Source organism: Notechis scutatus, chromosome 3 (assembly GCF_049901735.1).
Source record: "Notechis scutatus isolate UNSWTSFEM ecotype Mainland chromosome 3, rNotScu1.2, whole genome shotgun sequence".
Taxonomy (NCBI): domain Eukaryota; kingdom Metazoa; phylum Chordata; class Lepidosauria; order Squamata; family Elapidae; genus Notechis; species Notechis scutatus.
The window spans coordinates 169950760-169972373 of record NC_142011.1 but is presented as its reverse complement, the minus strand read 5'-3'; the positions used below and the strand labels follow the sequence as shown (position 1 = coordinate 169972373).

The 21614-nt window shown below is 37.2% G+C and overlaps 1 protein-coding gene across 2 annotated transcripts in view; it reads right to left on the bottom strand.

Moving 5' to 3' along the window:
- The window catches only part of RP1 (RP1 axonemal microtubule associated), a 213712-nt gene that overhangs the window by 146544 nt on the left and 45554 nt on the right, over positions 1-21614 (bottom strand). For both annotated transcript variants that reach the window (XM_087961737.1, XM_087961736.1), the window contains exons 8-17: positions 20557-20635; positions 18811-18886; positions 16819-16895; positions 16063-16094; positions 14789-14918; positions 13288-13391; positions 12371-12544; positions 11733-11945; positions 7077-7254; positions 5535-5669 (exon numbers count right to left, since the gene is read on the bottom strand). In XM_087961737.1, coding sequence (XP_087817863.1) covers positions 5535-5669; positions 7077-7254; positions 11733-11945; positions 12371-12544; positions 13288-13391; positions 14789-14918; positions 16063-16094; positions 16819-16895; positions 18811-18886; positions 20557-20635 — 1198 coding nt within the window. The remainder of the gene's footprint in view (positions 1-5534; positions 5670-7076; positions 7255-11732; positions 11946-12370; positions 12545-13287; positions 13392-14788; positions 14919-16062; positions 16095-16818; positions 16896-18810; positions 18887-20556; positions 20636-21614) is intronic.

Genomic DNA, 21614 nt, shown 5'->3' with positions numbered 1-21614 from the left:
GTCCTAGGAGGCTGGGTCGGTTCCGGTCCACGATTGTCAGGGGAAGTTTTGCGGTGCGGCCCTTGAAGGTCACCTCGAACTGTCCGGTCCCGATGACGGGGATTCGGTTCCCTTGGTAGTCCTTGACTATCAATTTTTGTTTCTCCAGCCCTGCCTTTTGGATGTTAGGCATCAGCCGCTTGATTTCTTTCCAGGCGATCATGGAGAGGTAGGATCCGGAGTCCACCTCCATTCGGCAAGGCTCGCCCTCGATGCTCACTTCCACATAGACCTTTCGGTATCGTTGGTCTCGGCGTGGTGTCGTGAGTGTCTGGTGGGTTTCCTCCCTCTGTCGGTCTTCCCCGTTTCGTCGGCCCCAGCTGTCTCTGTTCCAGCGAGTGTCGGCTTGGCATTCTCGGTGCCTGGGGGTGTGTTGTCTCGCCTCCGGTTGCTCGGTTCTCGGCGTCGGGGCTGTAAGTTTTCCTAAGCCGGCAGACTCGGGCGATGTGGCCCCTCTTATTGCAATGCCGGCATGTGTGCGTCGAAAAGCGGCAGTCTGCTCGGTAGTGGTTTCCCCGCATCCTGCGCACTGAGTCCCCGACTTACGACTTCGTTGGTCTCGTCGGTCTCGTCCTGCCTGGAGCCGATGGACGTCTTCTTCTTCTCCTTCGTTCGAGGTGTCCGAGGCGGAGTCCAGGTCGCCGTGGTGTGTGGCGGTTTCTCGGCGGCTTGCCTCGGGGTTGTCAGCACGGTCCCCGTTCTCTGCCTTCCGCAGTCGGGCCGCTGATTTCTTGGTGGCTTCGGCTGCGGACGCTTCTGCCAGGGCGACATCGAGACTGATGTCGCCCTTTGCCATAGGGCGGCTCTTCAATGTCTGGTCCCGGAGACCTAGGACCACGCGGTCCCGGAGGATGTCGTCTAGTTCTGGAACTCGCACATACCCCGAGGTCCCTCAGAGCGGCTATGAAGTCATTGACGCTCTCGTCCTGCCGCTGGTTCCGCCGGTAGAATTCGTCTCGCCGGATGAGAATGGGCACGGTGGGAGCGTAGTGGTTTTGGAGTAATGGCGCAAGGTCGGCCCAGTCCATCGCCTTCACGTCGGGCGGGTTTGACGAGGGCTTTCGCCATCTTGAACACTGCGGGCCCGCAGTGTGTCAGGAAACGGCCCTTTCTTGTTCCCGTTTGCGTCCTTCAAGTTGCTACTCTCGAGGAACATTTGGAAATGGTCTGCGTACGATTCCCAGTCCTCGGTAGCCGGGTTGAATGGCGCGGGGCGGAGTGAGGCCGGCCATCGCGTCGGTCTTTGTCTTCCTCCGGACACGTGCTTGGTGGTTCTTCCCTGGATCCCACCTTCGCCGCCAGTGTTGTGTCCGGCGCGGAAGGAAACTTGGAGTCAGTGACAAGTTCAGCTCTTTATTGTGCTCAGTACATGCTTAGCTTTAAGGGAAAAACCTGCGGCTTTTTATTCTCAAGCGCGCGGCCGCGACCAATGACATCGTTTGAATCTCCCGCTCTTGGCTTGTCCAATCGCGGGAGATTCTTAACGGGCTAATTAACTGTACAGAACACTATCCATTTGCTAGCTTTCAACAGCTCTTCTGCTACCTTAGCATGATGCTTGTGCTAGGTCCTTTTAGTTTTTCCTGAAATAAAGCTGAGAACTGAGAAATATTAAAATAGGGTTGTGAGATTAGTGGATTAATGAATGAAATTGAAAGGGCTTAATTGAAATTTGGGGTGTAATCAATATGATAAGGCCTGTTGATGTCCTGTGGTCTTTATTTCTCAATTGTGACCTCAGCATTTTTTTAAAGTTGCTTCTATCAGCAAATGGAAGATTTTCCTTCAGATTTTTCAGTAATAGTTTTGGTCTACCTTGCCATCTAGAAAGAAATGCAAATCAGCCACATTTTGCTGCCTTCTTGGGGCATAGGAAATATGAGACAGATGCAAAAGAAAGATTTCTCAGCTTGAGAGAAATTGACTGCAGTCTTTTCCAAGCATTCCTTAATTCTGTGTTGACAAATCTGTCAAGTTTTGGTCCTCTTAGTTTCTTTAACTCATTTAACTCATTCCATTTTGGAGGGAAATTGTGTCAAAAAAAAATTCCTGCATCAAAATGTGGTGTGTGTGTGTGTGTGTGTGTGTGCTTGCAGCCATTTTTCTAACTGTATCTGATTTTGTATGTATTTTTCTAACACAATTTTTGACAACGACTTTGTCTAATATAATCTGTCTCCTGAGTCTCTTATTTCTTTAATATATTAAGGATGGTTAATTGTCCCCAATCTAGGCATTTTTAATACATTTTAATGGGAAAAGTCCAGTGATTTGAATAAAGAAAGCTTTCTGCAACCAACACAGGAAACATGTCAAAGAAATTTTGTACATGCTCTATAATCAATTTTTTTTCTAATAGAGAAAATTATGATTGAAAATATTTCCTATATATTTTGTAAAGTTGTAATTATCAGTATTTGACTGACTGGCATTTTAAAAAAGACCACATTTAAACTAAAACTCATTCTTCGTGTTTTTGTCAACTGAGTGAAATGAATTATTTACATCAATATTGTCCAGCACTTTGAGAGAAAAGTTAGATGTAGGCCATACCACACCAATGGTAAAAATCTTTAAAATTGGTGGCCTTCCAATATGTTGGATTATGGGTCCTCTAATTCCCAGCCAATAAAGGCTTTGACTGTTCTGCCTGAGAAATATGGGATTTGTGGACCTTGAGAAACAGGTTGGAAAATGCTACTGCATTTAAACTGCAGGCCTACAGAGGCCAAGGAAAAATCAATATATATTCTGCATTTGAAGGCAAAAGGTAACGTTGCCACATTTTTCACGCCTGTAGCACTTTTGCAGTAAATAGATACAATTCTAAAAATTCACCATTAAAACTAATTATAGGTATAAAAACCAATGGAATTTGCTATTTTCTGAAAATTGAATGATTGTTACCCTAAGATTAATCATTCTCCAGGGAATCAAACTGCAAATCAACCATGACAACTACAAACAAAAAACCATGAATTAACATAAATGCTTAGTAGACTGGGGGCGGGGGACTAGACTGGTTATAACATAAAAACGAGTATGTGAAAACTAATTCCAATAAAAGCTTTTCAGACTAGTAGTTTTATATCAATTGGCTAAAATTATGTGAACATTTTAACTAATTATTTTGGGGGGATGGGAGGAAATGCTTTGGCCATTATCAATTTACAACATTTGAAAGATTTGGGTTCCTTTGGGCATTTCGTTGTGGTAAGTTTGGCAACACTGCTGACTTACAAATACAAAGTGGGACAATTTCAGAGCAATAATTGGAGGAATATCTTATTTTCTTCCTGCTCCACTCAACACCTAACGCCTAACCCTAATTCTTTTCTGGGATGGTTAGTTAAATTGTTTGCTTGCTTGTGTTTCAATCCTACCCTAACCACCCCCAAAATGAAAAATATAATTATACTTCCCAAGAACAATCCATTATTTAGAAATGTGCAGGTCTTATATGTTATATTATGTGACAAGAGCAAATTTTCTAACTCTGCTACTGAACATTTAATTTTTAGGAGGACTGGATTTTACTGAAGTCTCCTCAGCTCCTGGGAAGTAAGTCATGAAGATAAACAGTATTCCTTGAAAACGATTGTCAATGCATATTCATATCTATTAAGAAGATTATTATGACTACTTCTTTGTGTGTAGGAATATTTAGCTATGTTTGTTTCCTATCATTGGCCTAAATATGCATAATCTTTTTATAAGTAATTCCAAACATACCTTTAAGCATTCTAAATAATAGGTGTCCTACCCTCCTATCTCATACACAAATATTCTTTTGCTGCTCATTTATTTTATTTTCTCTGATGCCTGAACATTTTCTCTGATGCCTGTAATCTACATTTAAGCTGAACTTAAGGTAAAGGGCAAAGCATATATTTATTAATTAAGCAATTCAATCTGAAATAAAAAAAAATCCATGCATTTTAATTGTCTGAAAAAATCTAAAATTACTCAACTATGTTATTTATGAATGGTGGCATTCCAAAGTTCCAAATATCTTTTTCCTAGCATCATTTATATGTAAAGAAAAAGTATTTTGGCATGAAAAGCAAATACTCAACAGTCCTGGCCTAATGATTGTTAGAACTGACCATTTCCAGCTCTTCATAAGCCAGTACTATAAATTTGCACCCTACACATTATTGAGAAAGAAATCTTTACCATAATTTGTACATAATCTTATAGCTTTCTAACTTGTGCTTCAGGGTTCAGTCCTTTTCTCTATTGTGCCCAATTCAACCAAAACAAGACAGAACAGCTATTGATTCTAAGGAAAACTGATTCCAGGTGATGACATGTTCTCTGGCTCTTGATGGGCTTTTGCTTCTCCAGAAAGAACAGGCTTTCTGTCTGGGGATCCTGTTAGAATTATGAAAAACAGGAGAGTTTTTGGATAGCTTTGCTGTTTCACCAGCTGCTGTCTTATTGCTTTACTTAGAACAGGGTGCACTGAAGATAGTCCCTCATTTGCTCAGTATCCCTTGATTAAATTACTGTAAATTATTCTATATGGGTTATTCTTGAAGACCACCTGGAACATTTAACTATTTCAGTATGCAGCTTTATGGGTGTTTAGTGATTGGCCATGTCCAATTATAACTTTGCTGCATTATTAAGTGCAATAGGAGGTCCTGATTATGATATAGCCATACATGACTTGGGTTTCTGTATCTGAAGGAATACCTCTCACAAATGCTTTCTGCCTGTCTTATTGTTACAAATAAGGGCCATCTGCTGAAGATGCCTCTATATTAGAAATTATAGAAAACTGGGGCCTGGTGGCAGGCATTTTCAGTAGCAGCTTGCCTCCTCCAGATAGCTTGTCTCTTGAAATGCCTAGGGACTTACCCTTATGGCTTTCCAGAAGCTAATGAAAACAGGAGTCTTCCAAGAACTCTTGGAGATACTACTTTTATGTTTTAATTTTTAGCTTTGTATTTTAGTCTTTTTTTTTTTCAATTTTTATGATTTATACTCTTATGAAAATCTTGTCTGGTCATAGACTGCAGCTGGTTTAATGCAGTAAGATAAATCTCATAAAAACAGATAAACCCATTTAAAAAGAAACCAAGTATGGCAGATCTAAATCTTTTGGGGATCCTGCCACTCTCAGCATTCCCAATCAACATGCTTGATGTTCAAGGGTTTGTTCTAGGAGCTAAGTTCAGCAATATTTGATGAACTTTTGGTATTTTATCCATGAAGACTGTCAGGGGTCTGTCAATTTTAGAGACATCATTATTATTTCCTCTAGCATCATGTGAATTGACAGGTAATCTTTTGAACATAGAACAGTTCAAATGAAATACATTTTGTGAGAGTATGATATTTCATATTTATGTTAAACAGTGAAAAACCTAATTAATTATCATTAACAGCAGATCATATTAATGCTTTGAAAATGAAACAAACCCATTTCAACATGTGATTGATATAAATGAATGAATGAATGAAGTTGCATTGAATTGAATGGATTTTACCTGAAGAAGGAGGAGGATTTGGTCTTCTTCCAGAAACTAGATTCTGGGTTCCTGCAAACTGCTGCTTAGATTCTCTGAAAACATCTTCCTGCTGGGCAAGATTTGCAGATGTTCCCATTGGCTTTTTTCTGCCAACTAAAATTTAATGGAAACCATTTAAAAGGGAGGGGGGATTAGAAACCTTTTCAAAGGCAATTAGAAACAGTTCTTATTTCTATACAAATTTTCCATAGATCAAAAGCTCTACAGTTTTTTAGCATATAACAGATTATGTACATTTCTTTTCTTATGAATTGCATGCAAGAGTTTAATATTCTTGTATTAGAGTAGTTTGCTGCTAGAGTAGTTTTGAGAAATAGCCATGGCATAGCATGGCATAGCATGGGTTGAGAAGTTTGGTCGTGTAAAGCCCTTTGTTGGCAGAATTAGAGAAAATCCCTCTGTGCACACAGTGGTGACAGAGTTATCAACAGAATGCTGATAGAACCTGGTTGTCTTTCCCAATTAAAATGAAGCTTCTGTGCAGCAGAGGAAGAAGATAGTAGTCATGTTCTTTTTATACACAAGCATAGTGGTTTTTCAAAAAAATTGAGAATTATGTTTATAAGGACCCTGCATGATATCAGTCAACCATTCTGGAAAGGGCAGACCATGCATTACTTGGGCAGATGCTTTTATGATGTCTCCTGAGGTCTGACTCAAAATGGTCATGAAGAGAAATTTCCCTAGTGACTGGAAAGAAGATGACATGTCCACAAGAACTTAAAGTGGCCTGTAGAATTGGACAGATCTCAACCTCTGACCACTTCAGCAATTATATCATCAGAGTTACTGGAAATCAGGTGGCATATAAATTTAATTTATTATTATATGCCAAACTATATCCATAGCCATAACTGTGTTGGATAAGAAAGGGAAAACACTATTTTCACACTGATACAGCTATACAAAGCAAAACAGCTTTGAAATAATGTACACCATCAATTTTGCACCTGACTTTGCTTGTCAACAAAACACAGATACATGTGTTGCCTAAAATATCATGAAAACCAGGGAGAAAACATGAGCTCAATTTGTGGGGTTTCAAATAAATTTGTTGTATCTTTGCTACATACCATAGACTACAAAGAACTGATTATAATAAGATTACAATCATACTTAATAGCTTCTATGCATTTCTGCCAGAATCTTCTGGGGAAGACGTAGGATTTGACAAGACATTTTGCTGGAAATTTGATCTAAAAAATTCCAGTCCTGTAATTTTGTAATCACAACATAGTGAACAAATTTTATCAATCTGGTAGAAATAAATATTTATTAGGTTTGAAGGGCTATACAATTTGTATGTATGTTAAAATGTAGCAGCAGATTCATAAGTCATGTAGTAGAGATAATCAATGTGTATCATATCATTGTTAATAATTGGGATTTTCATTTATGTCATTATCTTAAACATACATTTACCAGTAGTTGTTGTATTTTAAAAAAGCAATTGCAAGCTATGTATTTTTAAAGCAAATAATTATTTTAACATATACATACATTTGACAACTTGTGGGTAAAACAAAACGTTGCTTTCTCCAGTATCAACAAATGGCTTGGTCTGACCATTAGGCAGAAGGCCAACATATATTCCTCTGTTCCGTAACGATTCAAGACTTACAGATCCAGTTTCTAAATTTTTTTGCACTTTAAAATGACAGTCCACATCTCCTATGCCCTAAAAAAATGCAGTAAATCAACATAAATAGGAGTAGAATAATTATTCTTAGGTATAATTTTATGCCTCACCATCTATTGGCTTTTTTTTGTCTCAGAAACTTAATATAGTTGGACCTAGTTAGGATGTGGATGGGACATTTTTAAATATTGGATTTTAAAAAAAATCTTGATAAAGACATTGGTAATCAACTTTTCTTGCCAAAACATGGACATGATCACAATGTTTTAGGAGTCATGTGTGATTCACAGGACACAGAATGTAGCGTCTCTTCCATCATGCTACTGATCCCTGGCAGTTGCCTAAACAAACTGGACAAGGCCAGATTTTGCTAAATCTGGGTTTGTCCTGCCAGTTCAGTGTATTTCCCCACATAATATATCATATAGCAATTTTTCTGTGATATGAGATCATTTAAATTTATTTGTTTGTGTTTGTGTTTATTTAACTAAACTGTTCAAATGATCTCTTTCTTTCAACCACATTTACCAGGAGTATCTAGTTATCTGGCCATATTACTTTTTCATTATTTATCTTCAATTGGGTATCTAAGTGGCAAATGGTCAGATTCTATTCTATTTGCAAGGCTACCAGAGCAGAATCCTTTCTTTGTATACCTTCTGAAATGTTATCCTGTCAAAGTAAAGGTTAAAATGAATGCATTTCAAGAATTGATATGATGGAATTCCAAGTTATTCATCAATATATTGTAGAAGCAGACTGAAATCTTCCTCACTATTGGGATGTATTATATTTCTGTTTAATTTATGGAAGCACAGAATTGGAAAGGACCATTTAGATCAGGGGTCTCCAACCTTGGCAACTTTAAGACTTGTGGACTTCAACTCCCAGAATTCCTCAGCCAGCTTTGCTGGCCGAGGAATTCTGGGAGTTGAAGTCCACAAGTCTTAAAGTTGCCAAGGTTGGAGACCCCTGATTTAGATAATCTATCCCTTGTTCAGTGCAGTAATCCAAATTAAAGTATGTCTGACTATGGGCTACCTGAATACATTCAGTGCTGGTAACTGCTTTCATTCTTATTTACCCCTACTTTTTTGTCCCTTTGTCTTGACTCCTGGTGACATTCTGGACAAATCCCTGAAATTTCTCTGATAACATCTTCAGAAGCAGTTTATCAGTGTCTTTTCCCCAGGGCTGAGAGAGTAACTGGCCCAAAGTCACCCAACTGGCTTTGTGTTCAAGATAGAATTAGAACTCCTTGCCTCCTGTTTCTAGGCCTTGAACCACTATCAAATTGGCTTTCATAGTATTTATCACATGTACTTATGACAGCAGGGCATATTTCTAAACATCCAGGCATAAATTACTATTGCATATGAACATACTATCCAGGTATCTTATTTTTTCTTTTTTAAGAATTGCATACATTATCTCTTTAATGGAAAAAGGTGGGGCAAGAAGTGTGCCTAGCAGCCTTAGGAAAAAGCAACTACGAGAATGACTGGTTCTCCAAGCATACAGTTGGTGAATTGATGGAGAAGATATCCTGGGTAACTGCAACCCAACTGGTGAAGTCTCAGAGGAAGAAGGCCGCATAACAGAAAATAAATGGATTAGGAAAGCAGACAATAAACTTACTATAAGAACATTCAGGAAAACCTAAGTGAGGATTGGCAGGATCTTGTTGGGCAGAAAGGTCAAAAGAATATAAAAATACTGAAGCTCTGCCCTTTTATACATGCATTAACATGGTGTTGTGGTTCGTCAGCAGCAAGTGGGGACAGCAGAGGTCTTTGATAGTGAGGACTCGGACAAGGGGCCTGCCTGTGATGCAGGGATGGGGCCAGGATTATCCAAGAGTGGGGTGCTGCCTTCAGAGCTTGTGGAGTCTGGCAGCATTGATGCAGAGGAACCCGGAGAGCCTATGCCCAGTGAGCATGTGCGCAGGGATGCTCAAAGGAAAGAGCAGCTGAAGCAGCAAGGGTGACTCGGGAGTAAGGCTGGAAGGTGATGGCCCCTCCCATAAGAGATCAAAACCAGCCCTCGGGGATGTGTTCTTTGCAGGAAGCAAAGAAGTTCTTTAGACTCATAGTCTTTGTTGAAGCCCTGCTTACTCCAGTTTGTTTTTGAAACTTCTGTTGCTGGATATTTAATCAGTAATTAGTCTTCTGTTCTTGGCAGCCTTTTGCAACCTTGAAAGGTCTTGCTTTTGATATTGGACAATTAGGTTTACATGTCTCTTGGCTGGGAATGCACTGAATTCCCAGCGCTGCATTTAAAAAGGTTTGCTTTTATACACAATTTGTGTCTATTTAATTTGAACAAGGCTTGAGTCAGAACACATAGACCAAAGTAATGTGGTTTCTACTGCGATCACGTAACCACTGTCACATTTCTTTTACTTTCAATAGGGATAATGATATGCTAGGAATAATAGCTTACTGTGGATTCTGCTCTCAGTGCGTTTTTCACTGTAATGATGGAAGCCATTTACTTACATATCATTTTTTCTCAAAATATGAATCATATTGCATGAATTAAGGTATTTTGTGTTCAAAGTTTTGCAACGTAAATTCAGTGCCAGAAAAATAAACCCGGATGGCTGGTGCTTCATTTAATGTCTTTATAAACATATTAAGTAAATTTTACAATACCAGTTGTAGATTTCTCCAACATGGAGCAAACTCAAACAGAAGTAGACATGCAGAGCAGAAACTCAGGAGTTCAGAAACAGACATCAGTTTCACTTTAGTTCAGCAGTTAGTTTCTCTTTCACTTTAGAGCTGAGCACAGAACAGAGATAAACCGTGCCCAGATTCTCTCTTTCAGCCCTCAATTCAGCTCTCATTGACTGACCTTGTTACTAAGCTTTATTCCAGTTTATGAATATACTCTGACATTTTGATACATATGATTTTTCAATGTAATGATGGAAGCCATTTACTTATATATCAGATTTTCTCAAAGTATGAATCATATTGCATAAAGTAAAAGAATTCTGATACATACTGCAGTTTAGAAAGCCTTTTTTCCTTCCTTCCTTCTTTCCTTCCTTCATTCCTTTCTGCCTCCCTCCCTCCATTACTTCCCAGGAACTGTGATAATACTGAGTTTCCTAATCTAACAACCATTTGTTAGAACAATAAGAAGTATATGACCTTTAAATCATCATCTATATGTTCTTCCAATGTTTGTGTTTTATAAATGTGTTAAAGCCTTTATTCAAAAAGATATTGTATGTATTGGTGGCAAGATTTTTCATATATATATATATTGTATAAAAATACAAAAAACCTATTCAATATTAATAATATCTGATTTTTCAACAATTGAATATTAAAAGAATCAAAGAGCAAATACTTTTCAAATATATCTGTCTATAGCTGGGAGGGCAAACCTATGGCACGCGTGCCAGAAGTGGCATGCAGACCCACCTCTCCGGGCACACCAGCCATCCATTTCTCTTCTGGGTTCTTCGCACATGCAAGAGCACTGGAAACTGGAAGAACAGCTCGCTCACACATGTGCACCAGAAATCGGAAAAACAGATGGTGTCACGCATGCACACACCGGAAACCAGAAGCTCAGCTTCCAGGCTCTTCCAGTTTCCAGTACTCCCCCGTGCATGTGTGCTCCCATTTTGGCACTCGGTGCCAAAAAGTTTGCCAACACTGGTCTATAGCTTATGTAAATCCCTGTGTAACTGAGAACACAGGACTGGTTTAAAGTTAATCTCACCAGATTCTATCATGGATGACTGATCAATTTTAACTGAGGAAGAGACATTACATTGTAAAACCTAAATGATGTTTCCTCAAATTTAATATGTTTAAACACTAGAAAATAGAGAATGGGCTTTAGATACAGTTCCTATACATTGATACTACTTTTAATGTAGGAAGTTTCCAATTTACTTTCCATAAAAATTCATTAAATAATTAGATGACTTGCAGCTATTATTCTACTTTTGTTCTTAAAACAACTTTTATTAGATGACTAAAGTGCTGCCATTTTATTAATAACATACCTGAACATTATAATCTAGTGATACCATCATTACTACAAAATTTCTCACACCTATTAGTGACAATGTTTTGGCTGTCTTCTAATTAACAAGATAATTTTAGTGAACCTAAGACCAGATTTGAAATTTTTATACAGAAACCCAGTGTTATTTTTTTTTTTTCTGGGAGAAACTCCCACACAGTAAACATTATAAAATGATTTATTGGTTATAGTCTCTGTATCTGAAGTGATTTATATTATTCTTATAAAGTCTCCTTTAAGTCAAGCTTAATTCCTGATTATTTCATAGAAACATCTATGGTGCTTTATTTTTCTAGTTTCATAGTTTAGTCTTCAGTTTTGATTATCTCCTATCCAGGTACTGTTTTAGTTTCTGAACCTAGATCAGTTGCATCCTGCTTTGATCTATTTGATAAGAACCAGATTTAAAATGTACCTCTTTATTCAATAAATCCATCTATGCACTTGCTGAGAAAATGCAGACTTCTTACCGTTCCATTACACTGACCATCCTTGATCCTCAGATACATTCTTGGGTGCTTTGCATTTTCAAACATACAAATCCCAGAGCTGATTTTATGAACTTTCCAGTAAGAGTCATCAGCCTGATTTCCAGCTCCGCTGCAACTCCCATCAGGTCTCAGGCAGAGAAACTGGCAGTAGCTTGTAGCGAGCAAAATTATGGCACTGTTGTGGAATATACCCTAGAAATCAGCAAGCAGAACTATCTTCAAATAATATCAGGTTTCAGATTTCCCATTCTTCATCTTTTTACCTTCAATCTAATCCCCTTTCCCCCCAGCTGGCATTTCCCAACTAGTATGGTTCTAAGGAATGGATAGCATATTTTGTTTTTAGCTTGTGATTTGTTCAGTAAGCCATGATTTAAACCAACTATGACTAAGCAATCTATTACATCAAGTCTGGTCACCTTTAGGTGCAGTAATTTAATCTCATTTGATACAAGAATACAACAAACTAAAGAAACTGTTAGCAATAGTGATTTTGCAAAGTTATTGCAGTCTTTGGCTCCATCTAGTGGGTAGAAATTGCTTGTCTTTTGAAAGCTGTTCATTCACTTTCTGCATTGGCTTATGTATCACATTCCATTTTTCCCCTTTTTGCTTACCTTTACATGGACCACAAACTCCTTGGTGATCCCTGCATAGCCTGTGTTATCATCAGCTACCATGCCTTGGAAATTGAAAGAAATCACTTGGCCTGGATTCTGGGACGATTCCAGAATAGCGCAATGATTGGGCTGAACATGAACTTGCAGTTCACAGTGGTTATCCGCATAGTTCTAATAAAGAGCAAAATGGGATTAGTCCACACTCATAGACATTTTGAAAAGGGATAGATCATGGCATTACAGTTTTGCATAACCGTACAGCACAAAACTCTCCTCTCCTTTAGCGGTATAGATTTCTTTCTGTTGTGTTTAAGAAGATGAAACATATTATAAGATCTAAACCAGGAAATAGGATTAGTGGATTAGTTCTTCAGCATTTACTGGCATTACTGCAATTCTATGGGTGATGCTTCTGAATAAAAAGGATATCATTAACTAAATTATAACTTCAGCTACTAGCATTAATAGTACAATAATTCAGCATAAAGTGCATCGGTCTGGGCTGCTAGTAAAACCTCCCAGACTTTCCTTCAACAATGGCACATAGCTTTTCCCTTTCAGTATCATCATCATGTATTGATCAGTTCCTGATTGTGGCAATTTTTACTGTATCAAACAAATGTGTCATAAGATTATGGCAAGTCTGTGAAAGCATTAATGCACAGCTACAATGGAAGTTTTGATGGTGATTTTCCACCTCCCCTACCCTCCACCCCCAAAAAGAGAGAGTTGATCAGTAAATGGTGTGATAGCAAAACCAAAGAATGTCATGTAAATATAGAAAGAAAAGTCTTGATGGAGCTAACTGCATACTTTTCGTCAATATTTGGTATGACTTCTTTCACAGTTCTTATCAACTTTCTTAAGCACAAACCCAATGGGAAAAAAGATAGGAGTCATGTTGAAAAGCTTACCATCCCTGTGACTGAACCATGAGCAAGCGTGAGTGCCAGCTGTGGGTTTGGATGACTTCTAAGAACACAGAGTCTTCCTTTCTTTGCTGTCACTTCGAAAAGACCTAATTCATTCAGGACAACAACAAAACAGAACCTAACTAGATGTTCCTAATAATGTTATATTGAGTTGCTTGAATCCCCCCAAAATTGCATGAAATTTCCCTCTGTGAAAACATGGGGCATTTCTTTTTCCTTCCTGTTGATATTTATTTATTTAATTCAGTTTTCTGTATTTGTCCATCTCAGCCAACTGACCATGGGCAGATTACAGCTCTAAAACTAAAAAAAAGAAGCTAAGACAATTCAAAACAATTTAAACAGTTAAAGCATCAAAACATCAAAACAAAACTATACAGCAGCCAAGGTGATTTACCAACTAATATTTATTTATTTACAGGTAGTCCTCGACTTTCAACAGTTGGTTTAGTGATCATGCAAAGTTACAACAGCACCGAAAAATGTGACTTAGGACCATTTTCCATAGTTGTAACCTTTGCAACAGCCCCAAGATCCTGTGATCAAAATTCAGATACTGGGCAACTGATTCATTTTTATGACCGTTGCTATGTCCCAAGGTCATGGGATCACCTTTTGTGAGCTTCTGACAAGCAAAATCAATGCAGAAGACTTATCAACTACAGTGATTCACTTAACAACTGTGGCAAGAAAAGTCGTAAAATGGAGCAAAGTTCACTTAACAAATGTTTCATTTAACCACAGAAATTTTGGGCTTAGTTGTGGTCGTAAGTTGAGGGTTACCTGTATTAGTATTTATAAATAAATCAGGTATAAAATATAAGGCCAATAAGTCTGTGAATTTGAGTTTATTTTAAAGTTGTCCTGAAATAACCATTGGTTTTTTTTTTCATTTTGATCTTGCAGCAGTCATGGGGAATTATCCATGGAATGATATATGGGAAGAACATTAACTTTCCTTTCCATGGCAGGGTGACATCTATGGATATATCAACTTGAACCTCAACTCTGTAAGAAAATGTCTAATTTTCATACATTCACAGTAGCCATGGATTGGCAGGTGGGATGATTTGAGCTTAATAGAAAAGTCATTGTGGATTTAATTACCCCGTTCACATCACAGAGGATCAATGCAGCCTTCACTTAAGAGAAAAAATATTTTAAAATGTGTCATCTTGCAATGTTTATTACTAATTTGTAGTGATGCAATCTTGGGGTATACTGGAGCTTGAAAAATGCTTCATAAAAGCTAGGAGCAGTTTATGGAGGATGGAAGTCTCACTTCAGATACACAGTAGATGAAAGTAATGATATGGAGCTGTTCATTCAAATCCAATAAATGTCTATTTACTAGAAACAAGCATCAAGATTCTTTGCTTTGCTACTCTGTAGGGCATGATAATAATAATTCTGCCTTAAGATTATTTCCATCCTGTGTATCCTTAAAGAATTCTCATTCTATCACTAAATAGATAATATTTACCATTCTTGTCTTTTTTGTCACCAACGGCATCCACCACTCCATCTTGTCTAAGACGTATAAAACCATGGGTCATCTTGTTGTAAAACTGAAGTATATTGCCTTTCTGAAATTTCCATTTCTCAGCTGCCCACTAGAGGTATTGTAAAACAAAGTAAAATAACTTGTCATCCCATAAAAGACATTATATGAATCTTCCTGAATTTTTTTCTTCTTCTTTTCAATCATGTCTGAATCTATGAGTAATCCCTTGCATTACTGGGGTGGAGTCAGGGCAACTGAATGGAGTTGAGCATTTATTGGCCAGATACCCTGCTTGACACCTACACAGAGTTCAAAGAAGACTCATTGCACCCAGAGAGCAAACATCTATCACTACCTGGGATCGAACTCGCAGTCTTCTGATTGTGAGGTGAGAGCTCCATGTCTAGGCCACCGTGCTCATCTGAATCTGTGAGTGCCTGGACAATTTCCTGCAATTTTTCAGAATAGCTTGCCTTGCCTCTTTCCTAGGGCTGAGACAAAGTCGCTAGCTCATGGTCACTCAAATGACTTTGTGTCCAAGACAGAACGAGAACTTTCAGTTTTCTGTTTTACAGAGTGATGTCTTAACCACTGCACCAAACTGGCTCTCTTTCTCTTATGTTAGGTTTGTGCACTTCCAGATGCCAATGGCTTCATTACCCAAATTCTAATAGGACTTTTCATAATAGCCTGAAAATTTCTCACTATTTCTACCCTCACAATATTCATATTCTTCGCAGCAATAGCAATAGCACTTAGACTCATATACCACTTCCCGGTGCTTTTACAGGCCTCTTTAAGTGTTTTACAGAGTCAGCCTATTGCCCCAACAATCTAGGTCCTCATTTTACCCACCTTGGAAGGATGGAAGGCTGAGTCAACCTTGAGCCTGGTATGTTTTGAACTGCCAAATTGCAGGAAGCCGGCAGTCAGCAGAAGTAGCCTGCAGTAATGCGTTCTAACCACTGTGCCACTGTGGCTCAGAGAGGAGTCTAAAGAGTATTTTCCAGACAGTGTCTCACCTTCCATCCCATTCTTGACCTCACTGCATTTATTTTTATCAAAGCAATTTAATGATCAAAAGCACAGAGAAATGACCACTGAGTGGCATGATGTTCTTATCTTCTCAGGAAGGAGATAGCCATTCAGTTTAAAATGAACATATAAAGCGTGGAAGAGAGGGAAGAAGAGAGATTACTGTAGATTTGAAATGAATTTATTTACTTTCAACTTTTAAAAAATAATAATTTTACCATGTCCTTTCTCCTGATTTCTAGTTCTTGTTCTGTGGAAAAGCAAATATCGATACAAGTAAAATATAAGAAAAGGTAAATCACTCCATTAGAATCAAAATTGCCTGCCAATGCATTAAGGTTCAATAAAATTCTAATGAAATTCATAAATCATATAGTATAAAAGTTGTCTTCCATGAAGAGAGACTAACTCCATTAACTGGTGGGCATGATGACCATAGGAGCTCTCATCATTTATGAAAATGCTTTGAATGGTTTCCAGCAATACAAGACTCTGCAACAGAGAACAGCCATAACGTTGCTATATTAAAAGGTCTCATTTCCCCCAAAGACTTAAATCCCAGGCTCTTAATTTACCTTTCTGTCATTGAAACTTATGGGAGGTTTCAAAACAACAAAATAAGGCTAAGTTGCTGCTTGTTACAATTCTCCCTTTCTTGTCTCTTTGTGAACTTGGTTGTTTGCTACTTCAGTTCTGCCTTTACTTAGTCTAGGATTGCAAGCCTAGGGAGACTTATTTAAACATGGAATTAGATTTAAATTTAGAATTATTCAGCTTCTGAGCTCTTTGCTAATCCTTGTGTCTCAAAGAAATATCCAGTAATATTATCCTTATCATACAATATACTAGATTTTAGGAAACCCAGAGTATATTATCTAGATGCTACGAGAAATCTAATCTAATGTAATAATCTAATCTGATCTAATAAATTTTTTCAGGAATATCCTTCCCCAAGGACTTTGGCTTATACTTACTCCTTGCAATGGTGTAATTATCAATGACATTAAGTTCTCTGACAATTTTGCCATCATCTTCTCCTTGATCTAGCCATCTTTTGGGGAGAAATATATTATATAATAAGAATATATCTTGGCATGCTACTATTTAAACCAAAAATATTAATATCACATTAATTAAAAACTTTAGATGTATGAAATCAGGGTTGCACTTAGGGCCACTTCTGGATTATACAGAAAAAAACATGGCTACCTGATTGGATAAAGATCAGTTCAGAGATGCTGAAAATTTTGAGCGGAAAATCCATTAAACTGATGCATATCTCAGAATGAAGAACTGAAGATATACAAGCATGCATACAGAGGCACAAACAAATCATTTTCTATACGAAAAAAGATATATTTAAGACTGTATAGAAACTTTCTTGCAGTCATTGATGTTTTTTAGTGTGGGAAAAGGGGAGGATAGTCTATTTTAGAAATTTTTTCATACTTATTTTTTCATACTTATTATGATTATATACACTTTAAATCATATATACATATATAATGTATGCATACATAAAAATAAAACAGTCACAAATTGATGTGGCTGAGCTGCATGATCTAAGATTAGATAAAGTACATTAAATGTGATATAATTTGGAAACATTCTTCTTTGAATAGCCATCATATAATTCATTTAAAACCAAAAGTAACAAAAATTGTTTTAACAGGACAACAGCAATGTTTTGCAACCACGGGCACATGAAACATGAAGTATAATTAAGGCCAAGTATAATTAAAATATAGAATTTCCAATACACAACAGATTTTGTGTGTGTGTGCACATGAAAATAGTTAGAAGTAAACTGCCCCTGATTTTGCTACTTGAAAACAAATCAGGAGTCATTTCTATTTCAGACATATTATAAAGCTTGAAACTGTACAGTATATCACTAGGACTAGGTATATGTTTATCTCAGGTATCAGAGCCAGTTTACATTTCTATACCAGTTGTTCAAAAAACATGAATTCATGTTTTCAGTTTGTGGTCTTCCCTTAGGGCTGATGTATCTGGGCTGTAAAATTCCACATGACCATTGAATGCAGCAAAGAGAAAATCTAAGTATGGCTGTCATCTAATGATCATCAGGATGTTTATAGTCTAGCTGTTGTCTTACAAATAACTGCTAAAACAGAGCATTCAGGGCTTGACACAGAAGTGCTCATATGTTCAGCTCTCAATGAAGTCAAATTTCCATTAACAGAAATATCTTTCTAGCAAAGGACAATCAACCAGCCAAGGTTTGTTTTCAGAGACTGTGTGATAACAAGGGGTACTATTGGCCCACCAAGAGAGGGCAATGCGGTACATCAGATCTCAGGTCTTATTTTAGAAACCTGCTGCCACAATTGAGTATTTATGTAATATGTGTATCATGTAGAGTTTTACCATTCTGCAATGCAGTACTGGTTTGCATATCTGTGAATGCACACCTGTATTTTAGATGCATATTGATATATATTTACAATTTTGTATTCAAACCCCGGAATGCATGAAACTAAGTAAGAGATATTCTATTGTGCCTGAAGCTTAGGACACATTGTAAACATGAAAAATATCTGAAGTTCATTCAATAGTGTTTTAAGGAAGAATTGAAATTGAGAATGCCACATGGAATTTAATTTGAGCTGAAGATCCCACCCCCTCCCCCCATTATCAATGAGCTGTTTGAAAGTTCAATTTGACAATTACTGCAGGGTTGATAGACTGGTGAAAATAGTTTTTAACGAATCTGAGGCTGAAGGAACTTTGTTCCTTTGGGTTTGTCTGCTCCTCATCTTTCCCAAACATCAAAGAATTGGAAAAGTCAGCTCCTGGGCAGCTAGTCCTGAAAAGCTTCGTCAGCCAGGAAGACTTTCAATTGTCAGATCCTTAGTGCTTTGCTTTTATCTTAGTTGTCCCAATCAGATATAATGTCAACATTATGAAATGGATAATTTTTAAAAATAATAAACTGAACAAACCTGTAACATAGGAAGATATAATCTGAATTTGTGATAGGATCCTGGACGACAATTTTCTCCAAAAACCAACCATTTCCTAGGTGGGAATATAAACATTCCATTCTTAATAGTGAAATCAAGACAAGTATGTGTTAAGAGCAGCACACAAACATCAGTCCTTTTCGTATTACATTTAAATAATTAATACCAGTGGTGGGAATCAAAATCTTTTACTACTGGTTCTGTGGGTGTGGCTTGGCGTGGCAGGTTAGAATACTGCAAAATCTTCATTCCTACCCCTCTCCAGGGGGAAGGTTATTGCAAAATACCCATTCTCTTTCCACTCCTGGGGGAACATTATTGCAAAATTCCATTCCTTCCCTACCCCATTAACCTGCTTTCCAGCTCCGTTCTCCTGTGGAGGGCAACAAAAGAAGATCCGGCCAATCAGTTGAGACTCGGGAGGCAGAGAATAGATGGGAGCAGGGCCATTCAGAGGTGATATTTGCTGGTTCTCCGAACTACTCAAAATTTCTGCTACCAGTTCTCCGTAACTGGTCAGAACCTGCTGAATACCACCTCTAATGCATACAGTGTACAATATCTGCTTGTTTATTTGCTTATTGTAATTTTTATCTCTAATTCAAGACACCGGTGCCACCAAAACAATTTGCAATATAAAGCACATACCTGTTTAGTACGATAAATGGAAATTGAGCCATACAAATGTATATTTTTTTAAAGGGAAAGTTCTAGACTCTTGTATATCAAGGATATATACTGTAGCTTATAGTTGTGATTGGTTTATTAGCAAAATCAAGATAGCCTGACAAGTAGAAATCTGGGCCTTAGAATCACAGGTTATGTAATATCTCCTGCTAAGATAGTCCAGATGCTCCTTGAAGATAGTCCAGATGCTCAAAAAAGTGTAGAATATTAAAGGTCATTTTCTAGTTATAAAAGATCAGAGCAATTTCATGCCCATTTTTCTTGAAGGAGGGTCAGAAACAAATAGGTTTTGCTGCAAAATTGTAAATATTAACTTACATGATCCTAGAATGCTTGAGACCTAATACTACCTCTAATTATCTCCAGAAATATATCAGCCCACATTTTAACATCATGTGAAGCATTGAAAAGCATGCTCAGGCATTTGGCTATGTGAACCACACTATCTGTCCCACTATCTGTTCCTCTTACCATCCATTTTTCTGAAGGAACATACAGCTTTCTAAGTACTGTAGTTATGTTAATTATCTAAGGTGCAATTTTACCCTTCCTTTGCTTCATGCTTATAGTATTGAATGCACAGTATTCTGCTGACTACAATTGAATACCTACATTTTACTTTTGAAAAGCAGTTTATTATTCTTATACAAGTATAATGTGTAAAATAAAATAAATAATAAACAAATAATTTCTAATACTTAAGAATGAAATTTAAGAATGGAATAGTTTGAACAAGCTTTATCCAAAACTGAAATTATTTACCAATAAAATAACAATACAATTATTGAAAAGACTTCCTATATGAAGTCTACAATGTGCAAAATGTGCACATAATATGTAAAAGTTAAACTATCACAGGTATCAGAAGCAGTGCTGGGGAAGGATGCCCAGATCTCCCATAATAATTTGCTTCCCATAAATGGATGCTGCTTTTTCTTCAAAAATCTTTATTCCTAAACACCCAATAGGTCTATGAAAAAACAATTTCATATTCTAATCTATGTCATTGAAGTATATAAATATTTTAAAATATCTGACCTGAGCCAAGTCCATTGTGTCCTATAACAATTTTATATAAATGTCCAAGGTGCACAGCTTCAAGCGAGAATGTATCAGTCTGCAATCAAGCAAGTAACACACATTTAATTTTAAGAATTTGTATTTTGTCTTCTGTCATTTTCTGTCAAGTAACCCACATGTGTAAATTGAAACATAAACCCTAAACAAGTACTATATTAAAAGAGCAATGGGGAAAATACTTTTAACCAATTACTGTTAAATGCACAATCAATAACACGTGTTACTCCGATTAATTGAATTAAACTATGGTAAATCATTTTTAAAGCCACAAACATTTAATTTTCTTTAAATTTAGTTTCTACAAGGTTATATTGCCTCAGGCTAACTAAAGGAGTGAAGATAGCATGGTCACAAAATTGCTACATTAAAGCATAATTGACTTAGCAGTGCTGGAAGTACTTATTTTTCATGCTAAAAATTTAAGGTGCAATGTCCTCTTTCCCCCCACAAATAACTGTTCTGTACATTTGCTGTTAAGTTGTATAAGTAAATAGATGTTTAGCACTTTTATGTTGGAAAATACCAAAGGGAGTCATATGTCTTCGACTAAAAGACAAGGAAGAGGACATAATCATATTTAATCCACCTTTCTTCCTAAAATATATAGGAGTATGGTCATGTATAATTCTATGAAGTTATTTTTAATAAATTTTGTTTGTGATAAAGATCTATACAAATTAATAGTTCTTGCTGAATTGTGAAAAGTGTTATATTTACATAAACTCATTTTATTTATTTTGCACATTTATAATGGTGCTCAACTCAAACCATGAGACTTTGGGCAGTGTATAAGAGAACACTGACAAAAAGGTAACCTATATTATTCAGATAACCCAATATATAAAATGGGAAGCCAAATGGAAAAATTAGAAAGCAAAATAGGATTCAATTCAATTGGATCTAAATGTCTAGAGAAAAAAGACAAAAAATACCTTTTGGGCAAAATGGCTGAACCCAGGGGTGGTATTCAGCAGGTTCTGCTAGTTCTGGAGAACCGGTAGTGGAAAAATTTGAGT